Source organism: Hakea prostrata, chromosome 2 (assembly GCF_041222555.1).
Source record: "Hakea prostrata isolate BN-2017 chromosome 2, UWA_Hpros_2, whole genome shotgun sequence".
NCBI classification, from domain to species: domain Eukaryota; kingdom Viridiplantae; phylum Streptophyta; class Magnoliopsida; order Proteales; family Proteaceae; genus Hakea; species Hakea prostrata.
In genome coordinates, this window is record NC_142601.1 from 2717825 (window position 1) to 2743036 (window position 25212).

General features: G+C 40.6%; 3 protein-coding genes and 1 pseudogene across 4 annotated transcripts; all 4 read right to left on the reverse strand.

Annotated features, from left to right (window-relative positions):
- Positions 1-6534: 6534 nt before the first annotated feature.
- LOC149023271 (protein NRT1/ PTR FAMILY 2.7-like) lies at positions 6535-10303 on the reverse strand. Its single transcript, XM_089142773.1, has 4 exons — positions 9991-10303; positions 9702-9919; positions 8993-9528; positions 6535-7562 (listed from the first exon to the last, which is right to left on the reverse strand). The coding sequence occupies exons 1-4, from the start codon at positions 10082-10084 to the stop codon at positions 6719-6721; spliced, it is 1692 nt and encodes a 563-aa protein (XP_088998899.1). The 5' UTR covers positions 10085-10303; the 3' UTR covers positions 6535-6718.
- A 2204-nt stretch (positions 10304-12507) lies between these two features.
- On the reverse strand, positions 12508-14414 carry LOC149023272 (protein NRT1/ PTR FAMILY 2.6 pseudogene; annotated as a pseudogene). The gene is made up of 2 exons (XR_016171400.1): positions 14038-14414; positions 12508-13411 (listed from the first exon to the last, which is right to left on the reverse strand). The product of XR_016171400.1 is annotated as a protein NRT1/ PTR FAMILY 2.6 pseudogene (transcript).
- Positions 14415-17768: 3354 nt separating this feature from the next.
- On the reverse strand, positions 17769-18359 carry LOC149023273 (receptor kinase-like protein Xa21). Its single transcript, XM_089142724.1, has 2 exons — positions 18315-18359; positions 17769-18134 (listed from the first exon to the last, which is right to left on the reverse strand). Exons 1-2 carry the CDS (start codon positions 18357-18359, stop codon positions 17769-17771), a joined length of 411 nt encoding a protein of 136 aa, XP_088998850.1.
- Positions 18360-20764: 2405 nt separating this feature from the next.
- Positions 20765-23437, reverse strand: LOC149023274 (protein NRT1/ PTR FAMILY 2.7-like). The gene is made up of 4 exons (XM_089142774.1): positions 23247-23437; positions 22925-23142; positions 22285-22811; positions 20765-21671 (listed from the first exon to the last, which is right to left on the reverse strand). The coding sequence occupies exons 1-4, from the start codon at positions 23356-23358 to the stop codon at positions 20858-20860; spliced, it is 1671 nt and encodes a 556-aa protein (XP_088998900.1). The 5' UTR covers positions 23359-23437; the 3' UTR covers positions 20765-20857.
- Between the last annotated feature and the right edge of the window lie 1775 nt (positions 23438-25212).

Genomic DNA, 25212 nt, shown 5'->3' on the forward strand with positions numbered 1-25212 from the left:
ACAAAGAATGAAGGAAAATTTGATACTGATTAGACTGAGAATACTCCTTCAATTTATAGATGTTGGGTTTTGTCGCTTAGCTAACACTCACTGGTCCCTTTATCTGGGCCCATATATTACTGATCTTTACTATTGTGGGAATATAGGAATTAGAAAGATGAGATGTGGTGTTTTTAACAGGCCTGGGAAGTCCGGGATGACCCTTAGCAGAAGCAATTCTTTTAAGTCGTTGGTTTTCTGCAAATCACTGAGACTCCCACTCCTCAGTATCTATCTCAAACAGTGAATCACCACCTCCACTCACAAAGAAGAAGAGGAGGTAATATGATTAGGGTAGAGACTATGCGGAGTGGGGGCTCAAGTTTCAACCATGGAGTTATTACCCTCTTTGCTTCTTTCTTTCTCTCTCCACCTTTTCTGTTTTTGATTGGTTTTCCTGCAAATGTGTTAGTGCTGACGTCTATTAAAAAAAAAAGTGTTAGTGCTGACGTGTTGTAGTGCGGTACGGCCCTGCTCTTCTTGGACCGTTTCACTGACACGAAGATTCCATTTCGTAACTCCTCATTGGTCAGAGGAACATGGATGGTTGCCCTAACCAGGTCCAAGCCTCAATTTTATGGGCTTGGGCTTGGGCTTGGGCTTTACGTAGTCGTATCTCTGGGCTGGATTTCAGATGAACCCAATGTCCACCTTGAAGAAAAATAAAAGATCATTTGTATGCATATACAAACCCAAGGTCATGCTGGGTTGGGCTCTGGAAAGCCCAAATCCATATTGGCCCATTAGAGGAAGCTTAAAGAGGTAAGTTAGCAGTAAAAGAAAAAGTGTGTGTTTGTTTCTTTTCAAAAGGAAAATGAATTACAAACGTGATTTCTCAAGTTTTGTTCGGGTTGCTATTATGAAATTGCCATTTCTCTTCACCTAACCCTAAAATAAGGTAACCTAAGAAAGGAAATGGGTAATTTTCATATGGACCCCCTGAGGTTTGGTCTATGTCATTTTTAGTCCAAAAAATTCGAGACTTTGCATCTACCTCCCCTGTACTATCGAAAAAGTCAATACAAGGACAAATTAATACTTTTATGACTAATTTGCCCTTTTTATTTTTATATGAAGAGATTCCCCTCCACCCATCTTCTTCATTGATTGAATTGAGAAACCCTTGGAATGGTTTGACATACTGTTGGACTCCCCTGTTCTTGATTTTCCGTCTGCGGCCGGGTTGGGCCTGTTTTGATTTTGGCCTGTCTTTCGCGGTGACGGAGTTGGGCCATGTCTTTCTGGTTCTCGCTGTCTTTCATCGACGTTGATAGGCAAGTCTGTTCTGCGCGGTTGTCATTGTGGAGTGAAGGCCTGCAACGGCTCCGGGAGCTGGCCCTTTGTCTTCGGCGTTGATGATTTCGTGTCGGAGAGATGGAGTTCGACTTGTTAACCCTGCGATTGTATGGTGATGCAGCGAACGAGGCGGGTGCGGGTGAGAGAGGGGAGGATAATCTCGTTCGTTCGTGGAAGACACTTCCACAGACCTGTAGAGAGCACACGGGTACATCATGAGTGACATCTGGTAGCGATCGAGCGGGCGCCCCGTTTTGCGAGTCGAACTTAACATAAATTCATCCCCAAATTCGTTGGAGATTGTCCCCAACATCCGATCCTACCCTCAAGTGTTGCAGAGCCGATCGCCCCATAGGCTTGGAGCGAGGTGATTCATGCGTATAACCCCATCGTTCGTATATGGGCCAAGGTGCCCCCCTTCTTCAAATCAATACGCAACCGAGCCACCATCCACCACCAAACCGACCCACCTAAGATCATCCCGACAATCTTCCCCAAAGAGCCGACCGCATTTTCAATTGAAATTGAACGACTACAAGCTGTCAAGTTCTTAGCAACCACCAAAGAGGATGCATAGATAACTTTTATTTAGGAGGAGGAGGCTACAGATCTCAAGTCGGAACGAAGATATGTGACCTAATATTCAAGTCGCCAGCAGAGATTTGAGAAAGCTCTGCTAAATGCAGAACCAGTAGCAAATCTACACTTAACTCTTAACTAATATTTCCAAATACTCTTTTTAACACATTTCCTATGGTAATGGCGACCTTAACCTCGATTCATATTCAGATACAGATACATATATAGATCTAGATCTCGATCGTGATTCTGAGCTCACACTGTGGCTTCTAGAACGGCTCCTTGAATAGCTCCTCTTCAAATCATACCCCACCTCGCCAACACTCTCGAAAAGTGTATGTTTTCCAACATGTTATTTGTCAAACCATTTCTATACCGTTTGCTCAATTCAATCAATGAAGAAGATGGGTGAAGGGGGAATATCTTCATTCATCTGACTAAAATTCTACTTTAATAAAAATAAAAAGGGCAAATTAGTCATAAAAGTATTAATTTGTCCTTATATTGACTTTTTCTATAGTACAGGGGAGGCAGATGCAAAGTTTCGATTTCTTTGGACTAAAAATGACATAGACCAACCTCAGGGGGTCTAGATGAAAATTACTCAAAGGAATTTTAGTGCGATACAGATTCCCGCATGCGTGTATTTTGTTTCGCACGTGCACTGTGGCGTAAATGCATGGGAAAAGGGATTTTTATTTGCAGCAGCAGCTGCCTACTGCTGCCGACGGTTCTCAAAGTGCCACATCATTAGTATTTGATCAGACGGTTGAATTCAACTAGTGAAAAGTTATCTGTAAATATTGATTTTTGTTTTTGTATTTTAAGGGCTTAGATTTTATTAATTTACAAAAAAATCCCTCATTTACCCAACAGTCAAAACCCTATCTCATTCTCACCGACGCCATTTGGGAGCACCTGCCGTCATTGACTAATTCGCCGATCATCGCGTCGGAGATCCTGTTGCTCCTTCCGCCTCCGACGACAACATTACGGCGCTGCTCGAAAACCACGGATGCAAAACATTTGCTTCGCTCATCCAAAGCTCTGAGTTGTCAAGGTTTAGTTTGCACCGTTGGATGAGTAGTTTGAAGACCACCAAGACTCCAATCAGCACTCTTGCAATCAACGGCGTCGGAAAGTATGACCTCACGGTGAAACCAGCTGGAGATTCTGTGACCTTGGACACCGGTGTCGATTCCTCGAGAGTTGCTGACACGGTGATTGATAACACTCCGGTATGCATTTTCACCGTCGACAATATTTTTCTTCTGACCGAGTTGCTCGGGAAGGAGCCTTCTCCGGCACCATCTCTAGCGCCTATTTCTTCTCCATCTCCCACCCTCGCAGCATCTCCAACCCTAGCTCCGACAACCATTGAAGCACCAGGTCCATTTGCAATATCACCACCCACGACGGTGACATCCTCTCTGGTAAGTTCTCCAGGAGAAGCACTAGCGGCGGAGGCAGAGAACAGTATAGCAGGTTCTGGAGCTGCAGATTTGGGATCACCTGGATTGTGAAAAACCCTAGTCACAGTATCTCAGTTTTCATTGCCTGGACATTTTTATTGTAAGAAATTATCACTTCCACATGCGTGTTGAGCCTCTTTGTGTTCTTGAAGAAGAACGGTTTGTTTGAGCCTGCCTGTGTTCTTGAAGGGGAGGGCTCGTCTCCGGCAATGACGGAAAACACACGCTGTCAATGAGGAAGGAGCGATGAGATGAGGGACTTTTTTGTAAATTAATAAAATTTAAGCCCTTAAAATACAAAACAAAAATCAATATTTACAGATAAGTTTTCACTAGTTGAATTTCAACCGTTTGATCAAGTATTAATGATGTGGCACTATGAGGACCGTCGACAGCAGCAGGCAAGTGCTGCCGCAAATAAAAATCTTGGGAAAAGTTGGATTAACTGGGAAAAGTTGGAAGAAAAAGTCACCCAAGTCATCTCTTATGCTTCCCAAGAATCCAAACACTAGAAAACCTCAAAAGTTGCTGTCATCTTTGTTCTTGTACTCTTCCCTCCATAAAGTAAATCATAAAAAGTAAAGTTAAGATCTAGTTTTTTATACTCATGTTAATTTTTATTGTAATCCTAGTCCCAGCACGGGTTTTCTATTGATAGTTCTTTTCTATGCATGTATTTGATTTATGTATTTCTATGTCTTTGAGTTATTGGTAATGAGACAAAGAAGTTGTGGAGGGGAAAGAACTTATGTTCGTTATACATTCCCTATACGCCCACTAATCGAACATGAGAAGTTGATTTTTTGCCACTCCATGCTAACCCAGATAAGTTGATTTGCTTTAATTTGCTTATTCATGTAGTCTCTTTGATTGGCTTTAAAGAAAAAAAGAAAGAAAGAAAGAAAGAAAGATATGCATAGATGGCGTGGATTTGTCCATACAAAATTAGCACTTGATTGCATATGACTTTGAAAATTTGCATATGATTGCATAGATATCCATAGAGGCGCGTGGCCCTTCTGTGTAGTCTTCTAGGATTTACAGTTGTTACGGTTGGTGATGGTTGTTCTGGTTCTTAAATTCATAAGGTCGTTAACCTTTCATAGTCGCGGGAAATCAAATTCAGTTTTCAACATTTATCTCCAAACAAAACCAAATTTCGCATCCTTTTCATCTTCTCGTCTTCCCAACATAAATTGAAGCAAACCCACGCTAAGTTGATCAGAAACTCTGGCATGCAAGACATCTTAGCCGTCAGGAGGCTCATAGCCGACATAGCTGTTTCAGATCCTTCGAACCTTGACTATGCTCGATCTGTTTTCACTACACTCGAATACCCTTTTGTTTTCAAAGCGTGTTCTCATCTGATGGATCATAATCTTGGGTTGGGTATTCATGGGTCTGTTATTAGACAAGGGTTTGAAGATTGTGATACATTCATCCAGACCTCACTTCTTAATTTCTATGCATCATGTGGGTCCATAGATGTTGCACGCCTCTTGTTTGATCGGTGTCCTGAAAGAGATGTTACTTCTTGGAATGCACTTATAAAGGGGTATGTTAGGTGTAATCGATACATGGAGCAATCGATACATGGAGTGTGATGATTTGTGGGCTTGCTGTTCATGGTCTTGCAAACGAAGCTCTTGATCTCTTTAGGGTTGTGCTGAGGTTCAATTATCTAATAATCTCACCTTGGATCTGGGGGGGGGGGAGAATTGTTGGGGACCTCGTCAGGCTGAGCTGAGGTTGCCCAGGTCCCGCACAGATCCAAGCTCGAAGCAGGGTAGTTACTGGTTGGGAGGTGAGATTGGATGCATGATCAGTGAAGGCTTCTTGATGGAATTCCAAATGTTGTCAAGGCATGGAACACCCAAACTGCCTATGATGAATATGGTACATCAATTATTCAATAATCTCGCCTTGGATCTGGGGGGGGAGAATTATTGGGGACCTTGTCAGGCTGAGCCGAGGTTGCCCAGGTCCCGCAAAGATCCAGGCTCGAAGCAGGGTAGTTGCTGGTTGGGAGGTGAGATTGGATGCATGATCAGTGAAGGCTTCTTGATGGAATTCCAAATGTTGTCAAGGCGTGGAACACCCAAACTGCCTATGATGAATATGGTACATCAATGAACATAGTCATACCGGACCTATTGGACATGTCCATGCTCTTGTTGTTGGCAACATGATGCCTTTTGTTGGAACAAATGATGGTAATATATTGGCATGGAAATTTAATGCCAAAGTAATTGCTTTCAATCAGCCGCATCACTTCATGGCCATAGTATTGGGTTGTTTGAGTAATATGGAGGTTTTTGTGACTTCAAAGTGGTGATAAAATTAATTAGTGTTTTTGGATTGAATCTGATAATATCCTGCACTTTCACAGTGATTCAGAGCATTTCACAGCATTTTAAGTTCACTTTGATGGTTCCAACTCTGTTTGCAAAGTTCAATTCAAACATGAAAATTATTAGAAATAAGAAGTACCCTTTGCTGCTAAAGGAAAATCTGTAAAGTAAGTAGGTAAACAAAGGTAATAAAACACTAGTCCAACATAAACCCCATAACTTGGCTCTGCTGGTGGACAACAACCTGGACTGCAATCCAGTGAAAACATCCACAATAGCCAAATCAAGCTGCAAGCTATGTAATTGATTTGGTCTTCTTCCTCCTGCATTGCTACTCCAAGGATTACATCATTTTTGCATCATGTTCCATTGGAGACAACCATATTCAAGGTTCTTTTTTGGATCCTGTACTGCATATGCCCATGTCATAATTTTAATTAGCACCAGCTGTTCAGTTGGCTGTTATCATATTGCTGGAGAAATTCCATTGATAATAATCTCTCTTGATGAAAATATTGATATTTTTTCGCATATAGCTAGGCCAAATTTGGTTGGTCCAGACCAATGGTCAATATATGAGCATTTGGTTTTCCGAGCCACATATACTTGCTGATCCTAAGCATGATTAAGCAGACAATTATCACAAAAAAGTGTGAATACTGAAAAGGAAGAGATGGGTCATCGAGAATTAATCCTCTCACCCATGTATGCATCTAGGTATTTCAGTAAGACTTTGAGAGTTTTTCAAGTATCAAACACATACCAAACACTTGATATTTGAGAGTCCAAAACTGTAAAGAAGAGAGATTCAGATTCTACATGTAAAAAAAGCAAGGGTGCAAAAGACTTGTCTCACAGAGATGGCTTTGTGAGAAAGCATTATATGAATCACTGTTAGACCAGTGGTAACCTTTCAAACTCATTATCTCTCACGTATCACAAAATGTGTTGTCAGAGATAGATCGAAGATCCCAACTCACATTACTCCTGGTCTTCAGACGACTCTGAACTGGAATCATCAACATTTTGGTATGTATAAAACCTTGCGCAAGTTATGTAATAGCCAAAGTTGGCCACCCCTATCACTACCAACATCCAGAACACATAATCCATCCGCCCCTGGTTTATATTGTCCGGCAACCAACCGGTGGTCCTCCGAACCAAATCGATCAGCGCCGTGCTTAGGTAGAACCCAATCCCAATGATCAATGCAATCATCGCCGTTGCTGTGCTTCTCAACGACACCGGGAATTCTTGATAGTACAATGACACTTGTCCTGGGAAGTGTAAGGCTTCACCGGCGCCAACGACGATCAGTGGCAATGCCAACCATAGTGCTGACATTGGAAGGGTGGTTGATCCGGTCCGGTTCTCTAGTTGGTTGGACTGGACAACGTGGAGCCTCCTGGATTCCACGAGGGCAGACCCCATCATGGCCATGATAGTGAGGATGTGGCCGAGTCCTATTCGTTGAAGCGGAGTTGCTGAACGACCAATCAATTTGTGCCACATGGATGAGAGGAAACGATCTGCGATGGGAATGAAGAAAGAAGAGGATAAGAGAGCAAAGACGTAGAAAGAACCCGCAGGGATTTGGAAGTGGGGCCCAATGTGGCGATCCATTGTGAGTGCTTGGAGGACCGTAAGGCTGATCTGGATTCCGATCGGAGCGTTCAAGAAGATGCTGGTGGACCAGAGTGGGAAGAGCCGAAGTAGTCTCTTGAGATCTTCCACTTGCTCCACCGTGCAAAGCCTCCATGGCTTTACTATTGAACCGTCCGGCCGGGTGTCACCTTCGGTTTTCATAGCTGCACGGTTCAGGAATCTGCACAAAAAATATATATAAAGATTGGCATTTCAGTATCAATATAATTACATTTAGTTATTTTTATCCTATTATTCATGTATGTGATTTTCTAATTCAAGTGCATAAAAAAAAAAAATTTTTTTTATGTGATTTATCTATATATAAATAGTTTTTCTTAAAAATATATGTTTTTTTTTAATCTTTTAGTAATTAATACTTTGTATAAAAAAAAAGGTTGCACAAGCTGTTAGTTTCAGTTTCAAAAAATCTTTCATCTTGTCTTACAATATGCCATGGGTGAGCATCATGTGATTCTTTAATTATTTAAAATTTTGCATGTATGCCATCCATATGTTAATATTATAATTAATATAATTATTAAAAAAAGACCAAATTTTCGTTCACTAATGTGAGAAGGGATAAGGAAGATGTACTATTGGTTTCATGTAATTTATAATAGATAATTAATATAATATATAATACATAATTGACTATAACCAATATAATATATGATACATAATTGAGTCTTCCGTTTTCGTGATTCTTTTGTCTTTTTATTTGTAAAAAATGAGACGGTGAGACTTGCACCAATTTTCTTTTCTCTTCGCATTGAAACAACTGGTCATTAGGTCATAGCTGATTAAAATTATGAAATATTCATCCAACATATATAACTTTTTAATCATAAAATCCAAAGTGCATAGTTTGCTTCCATATAAAATATTTCAAGAATAAGAAATCTATTTGGTAATAAAATTTCCTATAATAAATTCTTTACATTTATGTTGGAGAGGATGGTGAGGTGGTTGACAATGGCAAACTGGTGATCTGACAATGTTGGTGGTTGCTATAATAGTAGAGGCTCAACTTCAATGCTGTGCAATTAATGCGCAACATTGTGCTGCGAACGGTTGTGACTAGTAGGGGCTCAACTTCAATGCTATGTAATTAATGCGCAACATTGTGCTATGAACGGTCAAAATCGAGATCTTGACCGAGATTTTAATTTCAACCGTCTGTTTTACAAAAATGTGAAAACACATTTTTTGAAAATTGATGGTTGAAATCTCAGCATCCCGTAGCAAAATTCTCATAGTCTTGGTGATGATCTCAATCTCGGTTGAGATCTAGATCTGGACCGTTCGCTTGAAATGTCGCACATTAATTATGCACACTTAACTTGCTCATTAACTTATCCATATTGTTTGTTGGGGTCCCATTAGAAGAGCCCGAGAATCTGCTTCATTTTCAAACATTTAAACTCCACAACTATTTCAAGAATTTCCATTCTATCTGAACCAAAATAATTTCTGGATCAGAAATCATCCCATGAAATTAAAATAGAAATGATACCAATTTGGGCCTTCCGGTTAAATAATTGATGAATTCAACAAAATAAGAATCCCTAAAATAATTTTCAATTTGATTTCTAAAGAGAATAACCATACCTGAAACTAGGAGTTGGAGCTGAAGAACGCAACTTTTCAACGTCATTCTTGCCATGGTAGTAATAATCTTCCAGATTCTGTGTTTGAGAAGACACCGATGGATCTAGCTTCCATTTCTGAATGGTAGCCACTACAACCCTAACCAAGCTTACGAAAGGGCTCCCCTTGGGCTTCACACGACGATAGTAGCGTTTCCCCACCAAGAAAACCACCAAGGCAATCGCGTTAGCACCGGTGGCTAACCCAAACCCCCAGCCCCACCCAATGTTGTCTTCCACGTACACGATGGCTGTGAAGTTGATGACAGAAGCAACATAGAGAGTGAAGAAAAACCAATTAAAGAAGACACCCTGATCCTTTGGCTTGGCGAACTGATCTGCACCCATCGTTGCTATGGTGAACCGAGTGCCACCAACTCCCATGGACCCTAACATTAAAGCAGTGTATAGAACCCCCAGTTGAAACCTTGATGGTGTCTCCTCTTGAGAAGGCTTCAGGGATTGTAGGGTCGCTGTTAGAGTCAACAGAAGTATACCCTGCACGTTCATGGGTGCATGGCTTAACTCAAATTCCATGTCAAAGAAAATAATGGCAATTTAGGATCTATTTGATAACCTACAAAAAACAGTTTTTCTGCATGCTTCAAGAAATGAAAAAATCCGTAGAAAATTATTTGATAAAACTACTTCACAGTTGATTTTTAAAGTACCATTAGAGAGACAACAGAAGAGAAGGTGATGACAGAGAAACAGCCGAAGAAAGAGTCGGCGATGATGGCACCAGCGATGGGGAAGAGAAAGGTGCAACCGCTGACGGTGTTGTAAATCTGTGCAGCGTCAACGCTCTTCACGTTGAACTCTTGGATCAGATAGACGATCAGGTTTGCCAACCACCCCCCAGATGCAAGCGTCAGACCCATAACAGCAACTATACATACCAAAACAAGTTAATCATCTGTTGATAGGTATATATTTCGATAAAGTAGAGAGAGAAAGAACCTGTGATGAAGGGAAAGGTAATCCAACCCCCTTGTTTGGAGTCTATACTGCTTGTGGTTGGGGCTTCTGCTTGTTGTGCTTCAGTGCCCGCCATTTTTGAGACTCGCTCTTAGCTACGGTAAGAGATATCTACTCGAAGAGGAAAGCCTTTAAAAGCTATAAAGAACTAGAAACTTGAAACCCCCAGAGGGAGAGGTTCCCTTAACAAAGACCTTGGAACAGAACCTGCCATTTGGGGATTTGTAATGATGAGCAATCATATAGAGCTGGCCTAAGGCCACTGACATTCACAAAGTCCTTCTCCACAGTAGTGAGTCACGAATATGATTAGGTTTTCGTATGAGAACAGAGAACCACATTACTCTATCTTGATTAAGACTTAAGAGAGCGAAGCCAATTTATATGGATTAAGTAGCTGTCGAACGCCGCAGAAACCGGCTTTCCCATAGGCCCTGCTGACGGTGCCTGAGTACAGCCCGACAGGACGAATCGAATTTTGGCCTCTTCAGCTTATTTTTGGTTTTTAACAGTAGAACGCAATTCGTATGCTTTACATTTTTTTTCTTCTTCTGCTGGTAAAGAGAAAGCAATTCCATTGAAGGTAGTCAACTTTTAACTATACGAGTGTATGGGTTATCAGTGTATGAACAGTGGATTTGAGCATTATGGATTATGCTACTGTGATGGTCTCTTTGATGGCATTCTACGATTGTAACTTTTGTACAAAAACTTGTAAGTTACTTACCCTCTGATATTGTGAATTGGGCTTCTCTCTTGAGCCCCAGAAATGTAGGTCGCAAGACTGAACTCCATTATCAAATCTCTCACTTCTTTTGTGATTTTCTTTTAGTTTCTCACAAGGATCGAATCAAGATGAACTAACAGTGACCTAAGACTTTTCTATCTGTCGAAGCCTATATATAATAAGTAGCTTCTTGATCCCAAGATCACCAACCATGACTTGCTGACCAGCGTAAGCTTTGCCTCTGGGGTTCTGGATTGCATAACAATTGCAAAGATAAACAGTGCTATAAACATGTCTATTGTGGAGAACATATAGCCTAAGGGGCCCCTCGGGAGAGACACACACCCCCACTCGGGTAGGTGTGTCCCCCTCCCTCAGGAGATTCAGAGAACCCCCTAGGGAAGGACACACACCCACTCGGGTAGGTGTGCTCCACTCCCTCGGGAGGTTCAGAGAGCCCCTCGGGAGAGACACATGCCCCCTCTCGGGCAAGTGTGTTCCCTTCCCTCGGGAGGTTCAGAGAGCCCCCTCGAGAGGAACAAACACCCACTCGGGTAAGTGTGTTCCCTTCCCTCGGGAGACTCAGAGAGCCCTTTTAAGGAGAGAGCACATGCCCACTCGGGCAGGTGCGCATTATCCTCTCAAGAACCATGTTTGAGAAGAGTACGAAGAAGACCTTCAATACTTAGTCCAAGAGTGACGTTGAAGACAATCAAGTCAAAAAGGTAAGTTACAGATAACTACTCAACATATCCGTTCCGAGACTTGGGGAGATGGATAAGCGAATAACGACTCTATTAGGCTCGCCAAAGAAGGGAGTGTGCTTCCTTAGATCCCTCGCCCACTCTTCAACAGAATAGGTGAAATACAAGGAGACGCCGCCTCCAAGTATTCTCTATATAAACCTTCATCCTACAAGGAGAAAGGGAGGAGATTCATTTTTACCATTATTCATTACGCCTTGAGAACTCTCTCAAGGTCTTCTATTGTTGCCTAGACTAACTTGGGCGTCGGAGGCGGTTCCCCGACCAAGACTTGGCCGGCCCATTCTTGTTTTCTTTGTGAGCGCAGGCCTCTTAGCTATTCATATTCGGTTGGAGAAGCCTCCAAGAGGTTATGCAACGATCCGGCTCTCGAAGAAGTTAGAGATGCAACAAATTTGCACCGTCTATGGGAAACGTCATAGAAAGTCATGACGAGATGTACTACTAACCAGGTGACGAATTCCAATCAAGTTACTACTCGAGTTAGAGAAAGAGAGGTGGAGAACAGATGTGTTGGAGGACAGGTTCTCCCTTCTCTAGATCTACAAATTCCTATTCGGTTGGAGAAGCTTCCAAGAGGTTATTCAACGATCCGGCTCTCGAAGAAGTTAGAGACACAACAATGTCGTGTCTCAACCCAGTATTTCCAGAAATACTTACCTCGGTTCAAGGCTTTGGTTGGAAACTCCACTGCAGCCCAAATCATCCAGAACGCCGTGTTCGCATTTAGTGCTGCTAACAACGATGTTATTTTTAACTACTACCATATACCCATGAGGAGGTTGAGTATTCCTTAATAGCTTACCATGATTTCTTTCTCAAATGTCTTGAGAATTTTGCAGGGTAAAAGATCCTCTTCTTCTTCCTCTTTAAGATTTTAGAATTGTAATGTATACTTAAACTAGAACTAATACATGCATGGTGCAGTGTCTTTATAGCAATGGAGCAAGAAAAAAAATAGATTTGAACTTTTTTGTTCAATTTTTTTATACGATACGATGAATTAGGAGCTTGATTTGACAAAGATACAACTACTAACAAAAGTGAAATGGGCCGTCCATTTGGAATTCATCACTCTTGGTCCTTATGACGCTCAGAGTAATCAGACGTTTCAACGTTTTGGTACTTGTAGAAACATGCACACGTTAGGTAATAGCCAAAGTTGGCCACTCCCATCACCACTAACAGCAAATAAACATTGTCCATCCTTCCCTGGTTTATATTTTCTGGCAACCAACCCGTGACTCTCCAGACCAAGCTGATCACTGCCGTGCTCAAGTAGAAGCCGGCAGCGAGAAGCAATGCAATCGTAGCTGTTGCGGTTGTTCGGAGCGGCACCGGAAATTCTTGATAGTATAAAGAAACCTGTTCAGGGAAGTGTAAGGCTTCGCCAGCACCGGTGATGATTAACGGCAATGCTAACCACAATGCTGAAATGGGCAAAAAAGATGGTCCGGCCTGGTTATCGTTGGACCGCACGACATGGAGTCGTCTTGACTCCACGAGAACAGACCCAACCATGGCCAGTATGTTGATGACGTGGCCTAATCCTATTCGTTGGAGTGGGGTCAGTGAAAAACCAGTCAACTTCTGCCATGTCGGATGGAGGAAACGATCGATGGTGAAGATGAATATGGCCGATGACAGGAGAGAAAAGATGAAGAAAGAACCAGCAGGGATTTGGAAGTGGGACCCAAGGTGACGGTCCATTGTGAGAGCTTGGAGAATCGTGAGGCTGCTTTGGATTCCAATCGTAATGCTCAAGATGATGCTGCTGGACCATAGAGGGAAGATTAGGATTAGGGTTTTGAGGTCTTCGACTTCCTCCACGGTACATAATCTCCATGGCTTTGCAATTGTGCCTTCCGGTTCAGTGTCACCTTCTGTTTTTTGGGCTGCACGGTTCAAGAATCTACACCCCCAGACAAAAAGAAAATGCAAATTTGAGTTTAATAATTATGAATCCATTAGTCGATACGCAGAGGTATTAAAAATAAATAAAAAATAGGATAGGTATGAGCTCCCTGGATCTTACTAAGCTGGTGCTTTTGACGTGTTAGTGCCTATGGTACTCAGTGTTGGATGGACCCTACGTGCATTCCACCAAGTCTTAGCCACACAAAAGAGTGTTTGCAGTTTATACCAATTTAAGTGAAATAAACCGGTTTTTCCTTTATCCAAACTAAAGCATTTTTTCGTGTTGTTGAAATTTAATCTAGTCCAGACGTCCATCCAATATTAGGCACCATTAGGTCACACATACCAACTTAGTAAAATCCGTGCTCTCTTGACAGCTCTCCACCACATATTAGGAGATGTTCATGTGGGATCCATTGAAGGTCCCCTCTCTAATACATTTTTTTAGTATTAAGAAGTGGGTTCCAACCCTATTATGTGGTGCAGAAGCACGAGGAGAGCACAGGTCTTTTCCTGATGGGTAGAGTATCTAGACTCCTTTAGTATTTGGAACCAACCTTCCTAGTGCATGATCCGAACTTAATTATTAACATCCCATTTATTAGAATAGAAAATTGATACCTGAAGCTTTGTGAAGGCAACTTTTGAATCTCAGTTTTACCATAATAATAAGAATCATCTTCGAGTAGCAAGTTTTGGGAAGACACCAACGGTGTTGCTAACTTCCATTTGAGAATGGTAGCTACGACCACTCTAGCCAAGCTTGTGAAAGGGCTTCCTATTGGCTTTACAGTACGATAGTAACGTTTCCCCAACAACAAAGCAGCCAAGCCGACGGCGTTAGCAGCGGCAGATACATTAAATCCCCAACCCCACCCGACATTATCCTCTAAGTAAACGATGCCGAAGCTGATAGAAGATGATAAGTAGAGAATGACGAAAAACCAGCTAAAAAAGACTCCCTGATCCTTTGGTTTGTCAAACTGATTTGCACCCATCGTTGCTATGGTAAAACGCGTGCCTCCAAGCCCCCCCCCCCCTTTTCCACCAACCCAACACAAAAAAAAAAAAAAAAAAAAAAAACTTACACGCCTCCCCCCCTCCCCCCCCCCCCGCGCCCCCCCCCCCCCCGATGTTTAAAAAAAACACCCCCCCAAAAGAATTATATTTTTTTTTTTTTTTATTTTTTTTTTTCCCCTCCTTTTCCCCCCGAGGGGGGTGAATCAGTGTCTTCAAAAATTCACCACAATGTGGTTGGGTCTACCAGACAGTGTACCACCACTCTGCAATCAAGGCACTCCAATATGTGCAACAAAGAAAAATAAACAAAAACGCAATGCACCAGAGTTTACGTGGTTCGGCCAAATTGCCTACATCCACGGAATAATACCCAACATAGGGTTTCGTATATTACTCAATACACTCTTAGATATTTTGACTGCTACAACAGTCCAGGAACACCAATCCCTGCTTTAGTCTAAAATGCAATTCAGACAAGGGCACCAACCCCAACCCCCTAGACAAGCTCCAACTTGCTAGGTCACATTATTTTGACTGCTACAACAGTCCAGGAACACCAATCCCTGTTATAGTCTAAAATGCAATTCAGACAAAGGCACCAACCCCAACCCCCTAGACAAGCTCCAACTTGCTAGGTCACAATGTAAACCAATAATTCAAGTTCCCCAAATTACATTCATGAGATAGATTCTTCATCACTAAACATAACCTCGAAAATAATAGACAATCACTTGTGAATACGGGTTACCTCAACTTGTGTAAGATGCATGGTAACAATACTTGTTTCTCTTTTTCTCCAACTCTTTTTTTTTCTTTTCAATCTTTTTCAGTTTTCTCTCTTTAAAAAAGCCATACAACCATGTTCCCTTCTTTTCTTCTGCTGCTTCTCTTTTCTTCTCTTTCACTTTCTTTCTTGTTCAGCAAAACAAAAGACTTCTTATTCCCATGCTTCAGATCTCCATAGCCAACCAACGTCTTCTGGTTCGACCTCCACGCTATTCCCAAGCTTCTCAAAACGTTTTTTTCTTTTGCTGGAGTTTGCTCTCCTTTTATAGATTAATTTAACTCAGAGTTTGAATCAAACTCAGAGTTCCTATCTGACTTAAACAAGGAGTGTTTTAACGTACAAATCAGACTAACTTCTAGATCTCCAATGAACAATCCCACCGTTGGATTTGAAGATCAAGAAGTCGTGAAGTTCTCCTCCAAAAATCAGCTCAATCGGACACTGGATGACCATCCGATGAAGAGGTTGATCAAAACTGGACTCAGAGTTTGAGTCAAACTCAGAGTTCCTATCTGACTTAAACAAGGAGTGTTTTGACGTACCAATCGGACTAACTTAGAGATCTCCAATGAACAATCCCACCGTTGGATTTGAAGATCAAGAAGTCGTGAAGCTCTCCTCCAAAAATAGGTTCAATCGGACACTGTATGACCATCCGATGAAAGGGTTGATCAACGCTGGACAGAGACCCTCAAAAACGGGATTCTTGAATTTTCTTTATTTGAATTGGATTCTTTCTCTCAAATCTAATTTCCATATCAAAGCCCACTTAAGTTGCCAACAATGACAACACCTTCATTTTAGGCCAATGGAACAACAATATATATATATATATATATATATATATATATATATATATATATATATATATATATATATATATATATATATATATAAGAAAAGAAAGAAAGAAAGAAAGGATAACAAGTTAACAACATTGTAAAAGTACCAGAAGAGAGATAATAGAGGAGAAAGAGAAGACACAGAAGCAGCCGAAGAAGGAATCGGCTAGAATGGCACCGGCGATAGGGAAGAGATTGGCGCAACCACTGACAATGTTGTAGAACTGAGCGGCGTCAACGCTCTTCACGTTGAACTGTTGGATCAAATAGGGAATGAGGTTTGCCAACCACCCCGCAGATGCGAGTGTCAGACCCATAATCGCAACTACAAAACATGGATCCAACGCATTAAGACTAACACACTAAGAATGTATTCGTATATAGTATGGTGCTTGACACAATAGAGAGAGAGAGAGAGAGAGAGAGAGAGAGAGAGAGAGAGAGAGAGAGAGAGAGAGAGAGAGAGAGAGAGAGAGAGAGAGAGAGAGAGAGAGAGAGAGAGAGAGAGAGCCTGTGATGAAGGGGAAGGTAATCCAACCCCCTCTTCTGGGGCTTGTGGTTTGGGTCTCTGCGTGGGAAAGTTCGCCATGGAACTGCTCTTGCTGTGGATTAGTGCCGGCCATGTTTTTCTTCTTAGGCTATTTACTTCTCGATGAGACTGAGAAGAAGGAAGAGATCGACCATTTTATAGAATCGTATTTATTAGCCCTGTTGTGGAAAAATCCACTAGTAAGAGAGAGCAAGTTTTGCACTGAAAAAACAAGAAAGAGAGAGAGTTGGTCCTTTTAAGAAGTCTTTCACTGGGGACTGATTCTTATACAATTAATGACATGATATAATGATTAATGACATGTTGTTTAAGAAGTCTTTCAGAATAGAAGCAAAATCGTTTAATTCTCTTTTTCTTACAATCCAAACATGCTATTATTCATATGCCCAGCAACCAGCCAAAAGGAACGGACAATTGGTTTAGCCGTTTTTTATTATTATTAGGATAATGACAACATAAGATTAACTTATGTTGATAGTCAGGTTTGTAGAGTAGGTTCTTCTGCCGGTTCAGCTTTTTGTGCTAATATTTGGAAAATCAACAACTTAGCTAAAGGGAGAAATTTCCTTTGGAAAGCTGGGCATAATGTTCTTTCAACGAATTTGATCAATTTATTTCAAAAGGGTTTTAGTTTAAAAAATATGATGATGAATTTGACTTTTCATACCTTTACAGTTACAAACAGATTCTTTTAGTGATCTTTCGTATTTTCATATGAACAATCAAATCAAATGCTTTGAACCTGTGTCAGCAATAAAATTCAAAAGAAAAATAAAGAAGCATGCCTTCACATGGTTTCATTATTTAAATTTCAACAAAACACTCAATTGAAAGAAAGAAAAAAGAAGTTTCTCACATGATGAGTGTGATGAATATAAGAGCTGCAACAAAATAGTGGTCTCTGAAATTATTGATGTCATCTGTATCATACGAATCGTTATCTTCATAGTAGATGAGAGATGGAACTGCAACAATGTGTGTTCCAATTCATATATGACACATACCTACCACATGAGGGAATGAAATGCCTTCTAAAATGTCAATTAACAAAGAATGTATTTTTCTTCCAACAACGCAGAAAAAGGCAGACAAAAGGAAAAGTTAGATAAAGGAAATGATGATTATGACAATTCATAACTCTGGGGATCATAGTTTACTTTACTCTGTCGGTGGCAGCTTTAACATAAATTTCTCTGATCAGATGTAACTCTTTGATCAAATCATTCATATGCATTCGATCCCAAGGTGATACAGTTGAACAGAGAACTCCAATTCTAATAATTGAATTAAGGCACTCTTGTGTTCTATCTGTCATGTATCCTCGACTTCCGGTGATGTTGGTGATAGTTTTCTCCGACATTTCTTCGTGTTCTTCCATAAGGAGAAGCAAAGGATCAATAATAGACATCACTCCACGCAAAGCCATTTCAGCCCAGCTGTGAAGATTAAAGTCATTTGTGAACATTTCATCAGTCATTCGCTTGCCTGTGAACATCTCTAGCAAGAGAAAATCGCATAACTATATACATCACCATAAGTTAAACATTGGCATTTGCACCATATTCTGCAATTACTCATATTAAGTTATTACTTTTGTAATTAACTAGCAGAAATAGAAGCAAAGTCTATTGGTCTAAATTGGAACAATGACATGCCATGGAAGTAAATTTTACTTTGACGGGTAGAGGATTGTGCTCACCTCACACCTCTTCACCACATGTTTAGGAGGAAGAGGAAGACCCATGTCTAAGCATTGATACATTGGACATAGGTGGACAATAGTGGAATTTGGATCACCTCCAAATCAAGGGAGAGCAACGTGCTCCCCTAGCACTTTCCCACCACAAAACATTGGTAAGATCCACTTGTAAATATTGGGAAGGGAAAAAAAATCAAAAAGAGGAATGTCAATGAATCCCCAGTAGGTCCTATCCTCATTGTGTGGTTCAAAAGCGCTAGGGGAACACATTGTTCATCCTTAACAGGGAACGTGATCCAAACTTACAAATGTGGACCCTCCTCCTAAACATATGGTGGAAGGGCATGAGGGAGCACCATTCTCTACTCTACCCATTAAGGTAGAGCATCCCAGCTCTAATGTGATATGTGTGTTCATTAAGCTATCACTGAGAAAGAAAAATCAAACCTAAGGTACAATAAGTCACAATTGTACTAGAACGAGAAAATGAATCATATAAAATTAGTGGAAGAGACTGATTACCTGGTGCAATGTATCCAATATATCCAATATATCCTTTTATCCCAGTTGAGTTAGGGTGGTGTTGAGATCTACATGTGGTTTTTTATAGAATTCTCAATATCCCCAAGTCACATAAATCTGCAGTTAAATCATCAAGAAGAATATTGTTTGGTTTTATATCACAATGAATAATCTACATATGATGACAATGGTGGTGAAGATAATCCAATGTCGTTGCCACATTGACAGCAATATTCAACCTCTAAACTAGGTTTAAACGCCTATGCTCATCTTCTACACCATTCTTATGTGAATGTAACCACTCCTCCAAATTCCCACCTAGCATGTACTCATATACTAAAGCCTTAAAATTATTTCCTTCAAAATCAATTCTTGAGCAACATGTCAAGACTTTAACAAGATTACGATGTAGGATGTTTCTAAAGGCACATTCAACCATAAAATTCTTGGAATTGAAGCACCTCTATGTTCAATATTGAAGACCTTTACTATAACAATTGTTTCGCACGTTGATAATGCCTTGGTACACACAACCAGAACTCTCCACTCCACTTAAATTTTCTGAATATAGAGCTGAGCATAAGACATGTTAAAGTGAGGGTCCCCCAAAAAAGCTAAGGGGATTCTTTCCTTTCTTTCTTCTCCAGTAGATAATGAAAAAGATAATATATAGTAAACATAGAGAGACACCAGAACCACATATGCTTACTTTCAGTTTAAAAGCATTTGGCTTGTGATATTGTTTTGGCTTCTGGGTTTGACATGGAAGCAAATAAAGTTTTTCTACCATACCTCCACAAAGCTTATCGTTTCCAAAGACTGAAATTGCACTCGCATTTCTATACACCCCTTCTATAGGTACCTCACCCTCCAAATGATTAAATGATACATTCATATTCTGAAAACATTAAAAGCTTCCCAAATATGTAGGGATAATACCAGAAAAATTGTTTTGCGAAAGATCAAAATCTTGAAGACCTCTTAGGGAACTCATAGCCAAGGGTATAGATCCTTGAAATGAATTACTCTCGATGAAAAGGTGCTCTACACTTGTACAAGCACCAAGGGTAGCAGGAAGTTTACCAATCAACATGTTCCCAGAGACATCTAAGATTTCAAGATTGATTGGTTAGCCCACTTCTAAAAGTAGGGAACCCATGAAATAGTTCCTACTCAAGTTAGCTCATGGAAAACCATTTCATCAAATGTTGGGAGAAATTCACCAAAAGTCGTCTAATTTGCTACCTGGTGAATTAATTTTGGGACCAAAACCAAAACCTTCCATTTTTCAGCAATATTTCACCAATATATCACTATTTATTATCGAAATCGGAAATATATCACAGATTTTATGAACTCTGACGAAATATCGTAATATATTTTAATTTTTTAATCTACTTTATGTGTCTTATGTGATTTCCAAGGATGTGACGTGACATGCAATAGGATGTACATACCTTTGTTACATTATATGATTGTATATTTTAATATTTACATGATGGATTTTACGAGGTTGAAAAAGTGGGAGGGAGGGAGAGTTAATTGGTAGGACCCATTAATTTTTATCAGCACTTAGCAGTCAGTTTTACTTTTTACTCTCACACTAAATCCAAACGGCCCAACTTATTTTTTCATATTTTCAAATCTCAATTTTAAAATTTTAAATATAAAATTGTATTAAGTGTTAATACAACCTAGAGGGGGGTGATTAGGTTATATCTAGTGCATTGTTCCAAATTCTTGGTTTAAAGATTTTGTCAGGGTAAAATATCTCTTCTTCTTCCTCCTCTTTAAGATTTCAGAATTGTAATGTATAAGTAAACTAGAACTAGTGCATGCATGGTGCAGCGTCTTTGTAGCAATGGAGCAAGAACAAAAAAATAGAATTGAATGTTTTTGTTCAATTTTTTTATACGATAAGATGAATTAGGAGGTTGATTTGACAAAGATACAACCACTAACAAAACTGATATGGACCGTCCATTTGGAATCCATCACTCTTGGTCCTTCTGGCACTCCGATTAATCAGACGTTTCAACGTTTTGGTACTTGTAGAACCATGCACACGTTAGGTAATAGCCAAAGTTGGCCACTCCCATCACCACTAACAGCAAATAAACATAGTCCATCCTTCCCTGGTTTATATTTTCCGGCAACCAACCCGTGACTCTCCGGACCATGCTGATCACTGCCGTGCTCAGGTAGAAGCCGGTGGCAAGAAGCAATGCAATCATAGCTGTTGCGGTTGTCTGGAGTGGCACCGGAAATTCTTGATAGTATAAAGAAACCTGTCCAGGGAAGTGTAAGGCTTCGCCCGCGCCGGCGATAATCAACGGCAATGCCAACCACAATGCTGACATGGGCAAAAAAGATGGTCCGATCTGGTTCTCGTTGGACCGCACGACATGGAGTCGTCTTGACTCTACGAGAACAGACCCAACCATGGCCAGAATGTTGATGACGTGGCCTAATCCTATTCGTTGGAGTGGGGTCAGTGAAAAATCAGTCAACTTCTGCCATGTTGGATGGAGGAAACGATCGATGGTGAAGATGAATATGGCCGATGACAGGAGAGAAAAGATGAATAAAGAAGCAGCAGGGATTTGGAAGTGGGACCCAAGGTGACGGTCCATCGTGAGGGCTTGGAGAATCCTGAGGCTGCTTTGGATTCCGATCGTAATGCTCAAGATGATGCCGCCGGACCACAGAGGGAAGATTCGGATTAGGGTTTTGAGGTCTTCGACTTCCTCCACAGTACATAACCTCCATGGCTTTGCAATTGTGCCTTCCGGTCTAGTGTCACCGTCTGTTTTTCGGGCTGCCCGGTTCAGGAATCTACACTCCAAAGAAAAAAGAAAATGCAAATTCCTTGAGTTTAATAATTATGAATCCATTAGTAGAAAGGTAGAGGTTTTAAAAAAAATTAAAATGGTAGAGCTATGTGCTCCCTGGATCTTACTAAGCTGGTGCTTGTGGAGTGCTGGTGCCTGTGGTACTTAGTTTTGGATGTGCACCACGTGTATTCCATCAAGTCTTAGCTGCACAAAAGAGCGTTTGCAGCTTATGCCAATTTAAGTGAAATAAACGGTTTTTTCCCTTTATTCAAACTAAAGCATTTTTGGTGTTATTGAAATTTAATCTAGTCGAGACGTCCATCCAATATTAGGCACCATCCCGTTACACGCACCAACTTATTAAGATCCATGCTCTCGCGACACATCTCCACCACATATTAGGAGACGTTCACGTGTGACCCATTGAAGGTCTCACCTCTAATACATTTTGTCAATATTAAGAAGTCTGTTCCAACCCTATTATGTGGTGCAGAAGCATGAGAATAAGAGTAGAATATCTACACTCCTTTAGTATTTGGAACCAACCTTGCTAGTGCAGTGCATGATCCGAAATTAATTATTGACCTCTCCTTTATTAGAATAGAAATTGATACCTAAAGCTTTGAGAAGGCAACTTTTGAATCTCAGTTCTACCATAATAATAAGAATCATCTTCGAGTAGCAGATTTTGAGAAGACACCAACGGTGTTGCTAACTTCCATTTCAGAATAGAAGCTACGACCACCCTAGCCAAGCTTGTGAAAGGGCTTCCCGTTGGCTTGACAGTACGATGGTAACGTTTCCCCAACAGAAATACAGCCAAGCCGACGGCGTTAGCAGCGGCAGATACCTTAAATCCCCAACCCCACCCGACATTATCCTCTAAGTAAATGATGCCGAAGCTGATAGCAGATGAAAAGTAGAAAGTGACGAAAAACCAGTTAAAAAAGACTCCCTGATCCTTTGGCTTGTCAAACTGATTTGCACCCATCGTTGCTATGGTAAAACGCGTGCCTCCAAGCCCTATTGTGGTCAGAGCCAAGCCACCATATAGAATCCCAAGTTGAAGACTTGACGGTGTTTCTCCCTGTAAAGGCTTTAGCGAGCGTACCGTTGCCGTTAGGGTTAGCAGAACTATCCCCTGTAAGTGTAGTATTAATTGCATTTACACATATACATAGGTATATATATATATAGGGAGAGATAAGAAAAGAAAGAAAGAAAGAAAGAATAACAACAACATTGTAAAAGTACCAGAAGAGAGATAACAGAGGAGAAAGAGAAGACACAGAAGCAGCCGAAGAAGGAGTCGGCTAGAATGGCACCGGCGATAGGGAAGAGATTGGCGCAACCATTGACAATGTTGAAGAACTGAGCGGCGTCAACACTCTCCACGTTGAACTGTTGGATCAAATAGGGAATAAGGTTTGCCAAACACCCCGCAGATGCTAGTGTCAGACCCATAATCGCAACTACAAAACATGGATCCAATGCATTAAGAATAACACACTAAGAATGTTCGTATATAGTATAGTGCTTGACACAATAGAGAGAGAGAGAGAGAGAGAGAGAGAACCTGTGATGAAGGGGAAGGTAATCCAACCCCCTCTTCTGGGGCTTGTGGTTTGGGTCTCTGCGTGGGAAAGTTCACCACGGAACTGCTCTTGCTGTGGGTTAATGCCTCCCATGTTTTTCTTCTTAGGCTTTTAACTTCTCGAAGAGACTGAGAAGAAGGAAGAGATCGACCATTTTATAGAATCGTATTTAGCCATGTTGTGGAAAATCCACTAGTAAGAGAGAGAAAGTTTTCGACTAAAAAAACAAGAGAGAGAGATGGTCCTTTTAAGAAGTCTTTCAGAACAGAAGCAAATCCAAACGTGTTATTATCCATATGCCCGGCAACCACCCAACGTGTTATGATTCATATGCCCGGCAACCACCCAAAAGGAGCGGACAAGTGGAAGTGGTTCTCATAATAGAACCCTAACCTCGTGAAATATGTAGGACAAGACATATCATCACATTCACCAATTGAAATAATGGATAGTGGTGGTTTGTTCTACTCAGCTGGGTTTGGGTGACTGAGAAGAGCTGAAACTCTGGTGTTTCTTCCTTTTTTTGTACCTCTATTGTTGATTTAGGGTTGGGGATTGGAGTACCCAGGTTGCATCTTTTACAAGCAAAAACCTCGTCTTTGCGGATTATGACTTTTTTTATCAGGAGAATTTTAGGTTGAGTTTGTGAATTTGAGAAATCTGAGGGTTCACAAATTGTAATTATTGAAGACTTTCTAAATATAAAATTACATTCAATACATCTCAGCCGTTTCTTAAATTTGAAGAAACACGCTCTCACGCTCCTGTGCGGTCAGATATCCACACAGGCGTGAATAAAAATCCATTGATAGTCAGGTTTCTAGAGGAGGTTCTTCTACCGGTTCAACTTTTTAGTCGAATATTTGGAAAATCAACACCTTACCTAAGGTGAGAAATCTCCTTTGGAAAGCTAGGCATAATGTTCTCTCTACGGATTTGAATTTATTTCAAAAAGGGTTTAGTTTAACTCCTTTATGCCTTTTTGTAAAAGCTTACAGGCATCTATTGTTCATATATCACTTAAGTGTCCTTTTGCTTGACAATGTAGGAGAGCATCTCCTCTTTGACTTGATTCCGACCTCTTTCAAGATAATGATATTATGGATTGGGGTGGCAATTTGTTGAGTCACTTTATAAAGAGTTTGAAAATCTTCTTATGGTGCATTCTATTTGGAGTTCAGTGGTTTGGCTAATTTGGAAGGCAAGGAATCTTTATTTATTTGAAGGCAATGAAACTTGTTTATTTCAATTTCAAACCTCTTTGGCTTCTCTTCTAGCTGATGTACTTGGTTGCTTATTAGGGCCTATGAATCCATTAGCCTCATCTTCGACTGAAACCTTTCATTCAATGCATATTATATCCTCAGCACCTACTTGGGCTTATTCTCTTACAGACTCGTTGGGATTATTTGGAGTCTGGATGGTAATTTTTTTGCTGCTCATATGAGATTTGGATGGGCATCATCCACTGCTCAATCCGAATTGAAAACCATTTATGATGCTCTCCAAATTGCTAGCACCATTGGAATCAAACATGCAAAGCTTTTTTCAGATTGTAAGGCAGCAATTCTGGGCTTGACTCTCTTCCAGTTTGGACTGGATGTGTCTTAAATTAGTTCAACTTATTAAAGACTCTTTTCATTTATTTGATACTGTTAAGGTATGTCATATAGATGGATCTGCTAATCATATGGCTAATTTGTTAGCCAAGGGCGCGCCGTTATTTGGGCTTGTCTGAATGTCTGGCGGTACATCCACCAAGTTTTATAGCACATTATGTATCTGTTCCTGCTTGGATGATCTCCCCAGACTCATTTTTATGAATGACTGCAATCAGATATTTGCCGGAAAAAAAAAAAAAAAAGACAACTTAAGATAAGATAATTATAGGAAGTAATATTTTTTTGGAATAATTACCATTTGCCCCATTTACTATAGTTTAATTAC

Coding starts and splice junctions, on each gene's coding strand:
- LOC149023271 (XM_089142773.1), bottom strand. CDS start 10,084: ATGGCGGGCACTGAAGCACAACAAGCAGAAGCCCCAACCACAAGCAGT. Junction 9,920..9,990: donor TACCTTTCCCTTCATCACAG/GTTCTTTCTCTC, acceptor TGGTATGTATAG/TTGCTGTTATGGGTCTGACG. Junction 9,529..9,701: donor CTTCTGTTGTCTCTCTAATG/GTACTTTAAAAA, acceptor ATGAACGTGCAG/GGTATACTTCTGTTGACTCT.
- LOC149023273 (XM_089142724.1), bottom strand. CDS start 18,359: ATGGGTCTTCCTCTTCCTCCTAAACATGTGGTGAAGAGGTGTGAG. Junction 18,135..18,314: donor ATGTGGTGAAGAGGTGTGAG/GTGAGCACAATC, acceptor TGATGTATATAG/TTATGCGATTTTCTCTTGCT.
- LOC149023274 (XM_089142774.1), bottom strand. CDS start 23,358: ATGGGAGGCATTAACCCACAGCAAGAGCAGTTCCGTGGTGAACTTTCC. Junction 22,812..22,924: donor CCTCTGTTATCTCTCTTCTG/GTACTTTTACAA, acceptor CTACACTTACAG/GGGATAGTTCTGCTAACCCT. Junction 21,672..22,284: donor TTGCCTTCTCAAAGCTTTAG/GTATCAATTTCT, acceptor TTTGGAGTGTAG/ATTCCTGAACCGGGCAGCCC.